Source organism: Muntiacus reevesi, chromosome 9, assembly GCF_963930625.1.
Source record: "Muntiacus reevesi chromosome 9, mMunRee1.1, whole genome shotgun sequence".
Taxonomy (NCBI): Eukaryota; Metazoa; Chordata; class Mammalia; order Artiodactyla; family Cervidae; genus Muntiacus; species Muntiacus reevesi.
This window is the reverse complement of record NC_089257.1, coordinates 1,092,305-1,102,500: the sequence shown is the minus strand read 5'-3', so window position 1 is coordinate 1,102,500 and position 10,196 is coordinate 1,092,305. Positions and strand designations below refer to the sequence as shown.

At 53.2% G+C, this 10,196-nt stretch overlaps 1 protein-coding gene across 2 annotated transcripts in view; it reads left to right on the top strand.

The window, feature by feature from the left end:
* STX3 (syntaxin 3) overlaps positions 1 to 10,196 on the top strand; it is a 48,584-nt gene that overhangs the window by 37,138 nt on the left and 1,250 nt on the right. Inside the window, exons 6-11 of one of the 2 annotated variants that reach the window (XM_065946316.1) lie at positions 996 to 1,104; positions 2,131 to 2,204; positions 2,308 to 2,442; positions 4,056 to 4,166; positions 5,582 to 5,694; positions 8,235 to 10,037. In XM_065946316.1, the coding sequence (XP_065802388.1) occupies positions 996 to 1,104; positions 2,131 to 2,204; positions 2,308 to 2,442; positions 4,056 to 4,166; positions 5,582 to 5,665 (513 nt within the window). In that variant the 3' untranslated portion in view covers positions 5,666 to 5,694; positions 8,235 to 10,037. Of the gene's footprint in view, positions 1 to 995; positions 1,105 to 2,130; positions 2,205 to 2,307; positions 2,443 to 4,055; positions 4,167 to 5,581; positions 5,695 to 8,234; positions 10,038 to 10,196 lie in introns of those variants that run through there. The other variant, XM_065946318.1, reaches the window with a different exon arrangement.

The window sequence follows — 10,196 nt, the reverse complement described above, 5'->3', positions numbered from 1 at the left end:
TGAGTAAGAACGCAAGGGTCTTTGGATGTGGAGGGGAGGCGGGCAGGGCCTCTGGGATTCCCAGAGTATCTCCGCTGGCCTCAGCTAACTCTGTGAGTTCAGCAAGACGGGTTAACAGATACTGAAAACATGCTTTGAAAAGGTGAGCTGGCTTTCCCAGTGGTGTGAAGTTAGGAAGCCAAAAAAAAACTGAGTCTTGTACCTGGTCTTTGGTTTTTTCTTTTGTTTTTCTTTTTGATTTCTTTTGCAATTTTGAAAGGTTCCTTTCCAGTTACAGTTATTACACCATCTTGGCTGTATCCCCCTGTTGAAAATGCATCCTCGAACCTATCTGATACCAGGACTGTGTGTCTTCCTCTCCCCCACCCGTCTGTCCCCTCTGCACCTTCCCACTGGTCACCACAGTCTATTCCCTGTATCTGTGAGCCTGCCTCCTTTCTGTTAGAGTCATAGTTTGTTGTAGTTTTTAGATTCCGCATATAAGGAGGAAGATATTATACAGTATTTGTCTTTCCCTGACTTATTTCACTTGGCATAATCCCCTGTAGATCAATCTAGGTTGTCACAAATGGCAAGATTTCAGTTTTTAATTGCTGGGTAGTATTCATTGTCCTTGTATGTATACGTGTGTGTCATCTTCTTTATCCAGTTCTTTGTTGGTGGACACTCGGGGGGATCCACCTCCCTGCAGTTGTAAATAATTTAGCTCTTGTGATCACTGGGGTGTGTGTATCATTTTGAATTAGTTTATACAGATATAGATGTATACACCCAGAAGTGGAATTGTTGGGTGAAATGGCAGCTCTGTTTTTAGGTTTTTTGAGAAACCTCCATACTGTTTCCCAGCGCTGCACCAGTCTGCCGTCCCAACAAGAGCTGCCCTTGGCCGTGCAGTCCCAGCTCTGGAGCTGCCGTGGGCGAGGCCGGGGCCGGGGCTCTGAGCCTGTGCCCCCTTTGCCTCCTGGGGGCTCATGGCCTTGACCTTGTCCCCGCAGCACTCTGTCCTGTCCCGGAAGTTTGTGGAGGTGATGACCAAGTACAACGAGGCCCAGGTGGACTTCCGTGAGCGCAGCAAAGGGCGGATCCAGCGGCAGCTCGAGATCAGTGCGTGTTTGAAGCGTGTTCTGCGCCCCTCTCCTGACCTGTCAGGCGCTGGTCTGTCCGGTCGTCAGACCCAGGGAGACGGGGCCTCCGGGTGGTTTCTGCCTTCCCTTTTGCCCCCCAGCCGAGGACGGGGCTCATGGCACTGCTGCTGCCCGGATGTTGTGTCTTAGGCTGAAAGCGGGTGGCTCAGTGGTATCAGGTCCAAGTCGTTGGTTGCTATGGGAACCAGCATTTCCGCATCCATGGAGGGATGCTACACAGCCCTGCTCCCTGGGACTCATGGCATCTTTGCTGCCTGTTTGACAGCAGAGAACGGTGCAGGTTGCCCCGTTTGAATAAAGGAGTTAAACAGCCTCACCCTTTAGGAATAAGTAACTTTAGGAATCAGGGCCCTGCAGGTTGGAACGTGCTCTGACTGCAGGAACTGAATGAACACGGTTGCAGGCAGGGAAGGCAGGCCGGCCAGGGCCTGGGAACAGGGCGCACTTGGGCGGAGCAGGGTGGGGATGAGACGGTGGGAGGGAGGGCTCACCCAGAACTGGCTCCTTGTCCTGTGGACCCCGTGGTGGAGTGAAGGGGCCAGGAGACGTTCCGAGCTGGAAAGGAATATAATCAGACATGGACTTCAGGAGGGTAATTGCTGAAAAGGTCGAGGCTGGATTGGGGTAGGGGAGACATGGAGAAAGGCGAGCAGGCTTGTAAAGGCCACAGTCTTTAGAGTGAAACTTATTGCGCTTCCCCTGGGATTTCCAGGTGGTTCAGTGGTAAAGACTCGTCTGCCAATGCAGGAAACACAGGAGGTGTGGGTTCGATCCCTGGGTTGGGGAGATCCACTGGAGGAGGAACTGGAAACCCACTCCAATATTCTTGCCTGGAAAGTCCCACGGACAGAAGCCTGGCGGGCTATAGTCCGCGGGGTCGCAAAGTCGGACGCGACTGAGCTCCTGAATATGGCTGTTTTCAGGGAACTTTTGAAATGATGAGCTTTGATCTTCTATCTGAGGCTCTCCTTCTTTTGTTATAAAGCCGGCAAAAAGACAACCGACGAGGAGCTGGAGGAGATGCTGGAGAGTGGGAACCCTGCCATCTTCACCTCGGGGGTGAGTGATGATGTGGGGTTGGGGGTGGGAACCCTGCAAGGGTGCCTGGGGGGCTATGGCAGGCCTGGGGGCCGATGGTCCATCTCTCTGTGGCCCGCCGTAGATCATCGACTCTCAGATTTCCAAGCAAGCCCTCAGTGAGATCGAGGGCCGGCACAAGGACATCGTGAGGCTGGAGAGCAGCATCAAGGAGCTCCACGACATGTTCATGGACATCGCCATGCTGGTGGAGAACCAGGTGAGGCTGTGGGTACCGCAGGGGCAGGGCGGGGACGTGGCCTGAGGCTTCCTGAGGAGGGCGGGGCGGGGGGTTGGGCTCCAAGAAAGCCAGGGGGTTGAGTGTGGAGGGAGCAGTATTGGGAACTGGCGTAGTGGAGTCCCAGAATCCCAGTATCCCAGTGCAGGAGGGCACCTGGGATGCTGGCGCTAGGAGAGCTGTAGCCTCGTTACCCCGGCCTGGAAGTCACGTCTAATTAATGTGAGGTTTGATGTGTTCTGTAATGTACCTGTTCGCTCCGGTCTTGAGATCATCATCATTATTTTTTATTAGCACATGGGTTCTTAATGGTGATGCCTTGAAACAATCTCCTGATAGGAGCTATCAGCGTTTCACTGGTGACATTGCAAACATGGGGTCTTTCCCCCAGATTATGGTGAAAAGTTAGCTGTAATGGAGATTTTTATGTTTTTCCATTTTTGCTTTTTCTTCTATATGAGTTTTTCCAAAAATGTTGACTGTTGGGACTGTGTTTTTTTGTTGAGGAACAACAAAAGCAATGAAGGGACAGCAAAAGTAACATTAGTGGGAAAACTGGAGTCCATCATGGTGCTTAGCTTGACACCTGCTTTGTTCCGGGCCAGCTTGCCCAGGGACGGACGGCTGTTCCCTGCTTGTGGCGTCACCGTCACATATCCCGTGGCTCCTGCTTCTCAGGATGCAGTTAAATTCAGTGACATGTCACCATGAGCTCCCAGTGGCTCTGCCACCTGGAAAGGATCCGAACCTGCTTCCTGTGGAGCAGGAATTCTAACGGAGCCTGAGCGCTGCCTGGCTGGTTTTGACACCAGTTTCCTGCTCTGGGTTGCGGTACCTCTGCTCCATCCCCTTCCACCCTTGGAGACCATTCCTCCTGTCCCTCCATCCGCACTCTTGTCTCTTTTCCCCACACTGCCTTGCCGAGGAACTGGTTTGAGAGTCAAGTGATGGTAAGTGCCGTTCTCTCTGCCAGAAAGCCAGGGGTTGCATGGAATGAAGGTCTAGGTGGGTGGAGGGAATTCCCATCTTAAGATGCACAGAAGTCAGCTGGAAAGACCGAACTTCCGGTCAGGAAGTAACAGCTGGGGAAAGGTTGGGAATCTTACCAAGAGACCATGATCTCTTAACCAGATAACTCAGGTAAAACCAATGTCTTATTACTTACAGGGCCTGGGGGTACCTTAGAGAAAGCGTCCATCCCCACCTCAGCTGTTAGCAAACACCCGTCGTGCGCCGGGCACTTTCTGTGGTAGCGGGCACCCGGTTCAGACTGAAGGAACTTGGTTCAGATCTGAGTGACCAGGAAGAGGCCAGCCTCCTGGCAACAGGAGATGCATGCTGGCTTCTCTTATCACACGTTTCACTTTTTATAAAAAGGGGAGGGGGACCCTCAGGATTCTCCGGGCGCCTAGACCATGTGCTCCTGGCGCGCAGGGCCTGGTCTCTCAGAAGTGGGTGAGTGAGTGGGCATCTCGCCCGGGTGACCGCCGCCTGGGCCTGGGGAAGCACAGGCAGTCACCGGGAGGCGTGCGGGCCGCCCCGCGGAAGGCCGCACGGGCAGGGTCCCGGGCGTGACCGGCGCCTGTCCTCCGCAGGGGGAGATGTTAGATAACATAGAGCTGAATGTCATGCACACGGTGGACCATGTGGAGAGAGCTCGGGAGGAGACCAGGAGAGCCGTGAAGTACCAGGGTCAGGCCCGGAAGGTGAGCCCCCGCTGCCCCCGGAGCCCCGGGCCCGTCGTGCGAGCTCTCTCGCGGTCTCCTCCCTCTCCCCGTCTCTGTCTCTGCCGCCGCCACCTCTGGCATCCCGGGAAAGGGCGCCATGATTGACCGTATTGAGAACAACATGGACCAGTCCGTGGGCTTCGTGGAGCGGGCCGTGGCAGACACCAAAAAGGCAGTCAAGTATCAGAGTGAAGCTCGCAGGGTGAGCCCTGCGTCTCGGCGGGACCGGCCGGCTTCTCCTCTCCCTGGTCGCCCCCATCCATGTCCCTGAGATTCCTCCCCACCTTCCCTTTGTCCGGCCTCCTCCAAAAGCCTTCCTCGGCTCTCCCTAGAGAGTAGCTCCCCTCCCCTCCCCAGCATGTCCTGCATGGATCTGGCTCCCACTGTCTCCACTCAAGAGCCCACACTGGCAGGCAGCTCTGTGGGGTGGACCTGTCACTGCCCAGCGTGGCTGCTGGTCCGCTCCGTCCAGTGTTAGACCTGGCTCCTCCTCACTGCCTTCCACTCTGATAGCCCACAAATGTCCTCTTTCGTCTCTTTTTCCCTGCTGTGAACGCCGTCTCTCAGGGCACACCTGTGTTTTCTACTTGATAGATCAAACAGTTGAGAATCACTGAAGTCCCTGGCCACCTAGAAAGCGTAGGAACCTGGGATTCAAATTCAGGGTCCAGCCCAGCTCTTTCCATCACATCATCCTGCCCCACCGCCGGCTCCCGCCTCTAGTTCTGGTGCCCCTGTTGCCTGGAGCATCTCTGCCCAGTCAGTGCGGTTGCCAGCTCTCCTGGGGTTTGCTTTTTAGCCCGCTCTTCTCTGACGTTGTGCTCTGATATTTTCATTCTTCAGTTCTTCTTCTTCTAACTTTACCTGTTGCTTGGGCAGGGGTCTAGGGAGCTGGGGAGTTATTTCACATGGTGAGTCCTGTCCTGTTCACAACAGGACCTGCACTTTCAGACCCTCAGTCACTGTCCTGGGTTTGACAGGTGGGAGTATTCTTTGGGGGAGAGATGGATGGGAGCTTGCATTTAGGAGGACTGTGTCAGAAACGTCTTCATACTCCCCCTTGAGAAGGAAGAACTCAGTCACATATCCTGGCGTATTGCTGCTTAGAGGCCCCGTGACAGTTGGGTTGCATCTGTCTACACGTGAGGGCTGCAGTGTGAGCAGGAGCTGATGGAGGCTCCGCATTCCCATCTGCTGGCACTGCCCGTGCAGAGGCAGCTCAGGAAACAAGATACTCCAGTGCAACGTCTTTATGTAGTGATGTCAGCTTTTCATTTCACTCTGTTTGGGTCGGTAAGATGCTTCCGGTGCAGAGGTGGGTTTTGGACGGCTGACTGGCTTTTTGGTGGTTTGTAATAATGACTTGTTTTTATTTCTCTTATCCCTCTCTCCAGAAATTGCTAATTATCATTGTGGTAGTGGTTGTCTTGCTGGGCATTTTAGCATTGGTTATCGGACTTGCCGTTGGGCTGAAGTGAGGGCGGCCCGGAGGCGGCCGTGCTGACATGTAAGTAAAGGCAAGGCTCTCGGGGCTCTCCGGTTCTGCTTCTCCTCCCCCGGCTGCCAGCCCCGTGCCGCCTCTGACCTCCGTCTCACCTGCTCTCGGGTCCTGGCTGCAGCGTGGCCTGGGTGCTCGTCGGTCTGTACCCCGAGGGGTCTGGCCCTGCTCCCGCTCCTGTCCATGTGTTCTTCATTCGTTTCCTGAGCACCTCATCTCCACGTCCCATGCAAGCAAGTCTGCTCCTCCGCTGGGCGGGTCTCCAGCCGGGGTCTGGGGCGTGTCCTCTGAGTTCTTGCCGTCTTTCAGGGCTGGTGGGCTTTCCCTTCCCTCTCCTCTCCTTGTAAATGAAGCTTTGAGTCGGGATTCGTGACTGTAGGGTTTTGTTAGTGGCTGACTGGCTGGATCTCGAATGATACGGTAGCTACGGTTTTTTGAGTGTGCAGTTGTGCCAATACCTAATACAGGCATCACTGACTCCTCACACCACCTTCAGGAGACAGGCGCTGTTACCATCTCTGTTTTATAAATGAAGATGCTCAGGCTTAGAGAAGTTAAGTAACAGGGCCAAGTTTGAGCACACAGCTAACAGTGGACCTAGGGGAATTCTTTCTATGTCTGAGCTACTCTTCGTAAAACAAGGTGGCCATTTATCATCGTCTGCAAAGTCTAGAGAGCCTTAGACGATGGTGACTTTAAAATTTAGGATATGAATTTGTAAAAAATCTGGTAAAAACAATAGCGCTGACCACTGAATCAGGGTTTCATGTATGTAGCAGCAGCATGACAAGAGTGATCTGGTTATTGGGGCTGTGAAGACTTCTGTGACCTCTGAAGTATTTTTCTGAATAAAACAGCATTTATGTATGGTTAAAAAAAGACCGATAAACACTGAAAAGGTGAACAGAATTAACTTTCAGTATTACTGCTGATAACCTTGTGGCACGTTCACACACTCGGATGTGGTTTTACAGCATTCAGACTATGTTATCAACAGGTTGGTACCTAGTTACAAGGTCACAAGCATCATTTCACAACACTCAAATCTCTTTGGGAATCTCATGTTCAACACAAGATTGTGACTATACTCTGAATTATTTAACACATTTCCAATGTTGGAGGTTTGCTATTATTGTTTTGCTATGACTAACAGTATGATTAACTTTTATAATGTTTTTCTCCTTTTTTACAAATTCATAGAAGGTGGGTTACTGAGGTAATAGATACATAGATGTGATACCAGAGCTGACCCTTCACTTTTTGCCTCAGTTTGCCTTTTCTTCCTTCCTCCTTCTCCCATGTGACTAGAGGGTCTTAAAGTCAGATTATTATTTTTAACCCTAAATATTCAACTTCTTGAGACATACATCCATTAGGTGGCTGATCTCTCATAAGTAATTAATTGATTTGCTTTTTTTCCCCTCCTGGTACTTGGACTCTAGTCCTTGACATTTTTTTGTTTGTAGAATTTTGTTCTCTTAACAATCCCCCTGGAAAGGATATTAAGAAAAGGTATAATAGTCAGTATCTCTCCATATCCATGGATGAAAGATGTCTTCCAATTCACAGGGCCCCTCACCATTCCTAAGTCCAGGCATTCAGAATGTAAGTCATTCTGTAGAATGAGGCGGCTGACCCACTGTTTTTAGTCGACTTACCGACTCTGAGATGCTAAGTTGCTGAGCCCTTGACGGGTCGCTTTCTTATTCCCTGATCACATCCGGACAGACTGGCAGGCACGCCTGGACTTGTCTCCTGTGCGTGACCCGAGGGGGTCAGACCTCTGAACAGAAGACACCCTACGTTTGTGCCCCCAGTAGCGCTCTAGGATAGCGGCATCACCCCCGTTTTCAGGGAAGCTCAGTGAAGCTCAGGGAAATTAGGAACTTGCCCAAAGCCTGCTCAGCTCGCAAGGTAGAGCGGCCGTGACAGGACTCCTGGACTTTCCCGTGTCCTGTTCACTGTGCCTTTCTGCTTCTGAGACAGGCTGGGCGGGCGCAGAGCGGGTGAGAAGTCTCCAGTGCCAGCAAGCCTCTGAGCTTGCATTCGGAAGGAACTGATGGGGGCCCGGCACACAGCACGGCTGTCTTTCTCCAGTGACGGTGCCTCTCCACCCCACGTCCGTCCACGGAACTGACAGCCCCTGGGGAGGGTTCTAAGAGGCCCAGGGGTTTCCCTTTTTTTCCCTCCTCTCTCTTGTAACAGGGCTTTTGGATCTTCCCAGGTGGCTCAGTGGTGAGGAATCCGCCTGCCAAGCAGGAGATGTGGGTTCAACCCCTGGGTCAGGAAGATCCCCTGGAGAAGGAAATGGCAACTCACTCCAGTGTTCTAACCTGGGAAACCTTATGGACAGAGGAGCCTGGCGGGCAGGAGTTCGTGGGGTCACAGAGTGGGACACAGCTGCGCGGTCTATAGGAACAGGACGCTGGGTCCCTTGCATGGGGGCGTTTACTTCAGGCCCCGTCGTGGGGCGCCTGTCGGAGGTGGTGGGTGCGTGTAGACTTCTCCACGATTCTGTGTGCAGCTCCTCTCTCCTCTCCGCCTTCCAGGTGTGGCCGCGTCTTACTGTCGCTCTTCGCCGTCACCCTGGTTTCACCCCAGCCTGGTGTGGCCGCCACCCCTGTCTTCAGATGGGAGCGGAGTGTGAATGGCCTTCCTGAGAGAGTGAGCCCCATTCCTTTGTTTCCCTGTGACCACCCCTGGACCCGACCCGGCAAACGGTCCCGCCCGGGAGGATGCAGCCCGCGCCACCCTTCCTGCCCCCCAGCTCTGAAGCGCCTTCTCCTGGACTGCAGGAACCACGCTAGCTTCTCTGTCTCCCCTCGATGCGTCACACTGCGTCCTGTGCCTTGGAGAGCCTCGCTGAGCCCTCCCCAAGGCACTGTATGTCTACCTCACAAGTTCTCCCCAGCATTGTGATGGTTGGCTGTTTTTTAAAGTGGGCTATCTTTAACAAAACAAGGGGATTCTTCCAAGTTTGGCAACAGTAAGACTTGGGCCTGAGTCTCCAGCCTGGCAGGATCCCAGTCATCCCAGCTTATTGTCCTTGCCTGAAGGCAGGAGGCGCTGGCAGAGGTTGCTGTGGTCTCGGAAGCTGACTTCTCTAAAATGCAGCCTTGAAATGAAGCTCTCAGTGTGCTGAGCTCCGTGGCCGACTTCCACCTCTGTCTCTGTTGTACGTCCTCACGTGGACTCGGGGAGGCACCACCTGAGACTGTCACCTGAGGTTGCAGTCTGTCCAGGCTGGGCTGTGGGTCACCGTTCCCACATCTGGGCCTGGGGAGCTGGCTGTTTACTGCTAGAGCGATGGCTGAGAAGCCGCTGCGGGGAGGCCCAGAATAACCAGTCCTGTAAAATCAGCCAGGGCTGAGGTGCTTGCTTGAGTCTCAGGCTCTGGGGAGCTTTCAGACGGGGGCAGCTGTGAGTATTCAGGCATTTCATATGTTCCAGATGTATTTTTATAATCGTATGTGTGACATGTATGTATATATATGCATGGGTCTCTCAGGAAGTAGGGAACTGGAAATGAGGACATTCGAACCTCAAAAGAATAACTTGAGCTGGCCAAAAATCAGGTAAGAGACTTTTGCTTACCTGCAGCTGCATCATCATAGAAAGGTGATCTCCTCATGTCATAGGGAAGCTTGTTGTTTTCTGCACAAGCGCTCAGAGAACCCAGATGGCTGGGGTGGGCACCAGGCCGGTCCCCGGTAGCAGACCGAAGGAGGGACGAGCTCGACACCCCTCCCTGCTTGCTGCCTGGGCTAGGCTTGTCCTGAGAACATCCCATCGCAGTCTGGTATCGTTCGCGTGACCGTGGGGCAGTCCTGTGCCCAGGACTAAGCCAGCTCGGGAAGCCAAGGTCCACTCAGCAGTTCCTCCTGCTCCCAGGTTAGATGCCTTGTGGCCCCACTTGTCATGGAGGAACCAACAGCCAGGAAATTTTTAAGCGTATTTTCTGTGCTGAGCCAGTGGGAGCCCCCGAGACTCCCGGCTGGTCCCGGCCAGCCTCCCGATTCATACCTCAGCTTTGACTTCAGTGCTTTCTAGGAGAGGGGAGCAGCCTGACCCAGGCACCCGCCTTCCTGTGCCAAGGCTACTCACTCAGCCAGCGCCCAGCACTCAGACGGAGCCGAGGGGCCCCCATCGCCTGTGGCTGTGATGTCTGACTCTGGCCGGGCTTCAGCAATGCAGGCAGCCAAGCGCCAATCACAGACCTGCGCTCTCCTGAGACCGAGGCCTGGGGCTTATCATTTGGATACAACAAGTGAAGGGTTTTTTTGTTCTTTTTTTAAAATGTAAACTGGATGATTTTAATTGCTAATTTAAAAATAAATGACTCTATATACCGATTGTGAAGTGGTTCTGGCTCCAGGTCCCTGTGAAGCACTTAGTGATGGGGCTGCCCCAGGTGGTGACTTTTATTTAGGTTTTGGAAAGGGGTGAAAAAATTTTTTAACCGTGTGCTAGAGTAGGCGGATTGAAAATTCTAATTTTTGACAGTGGTTTAA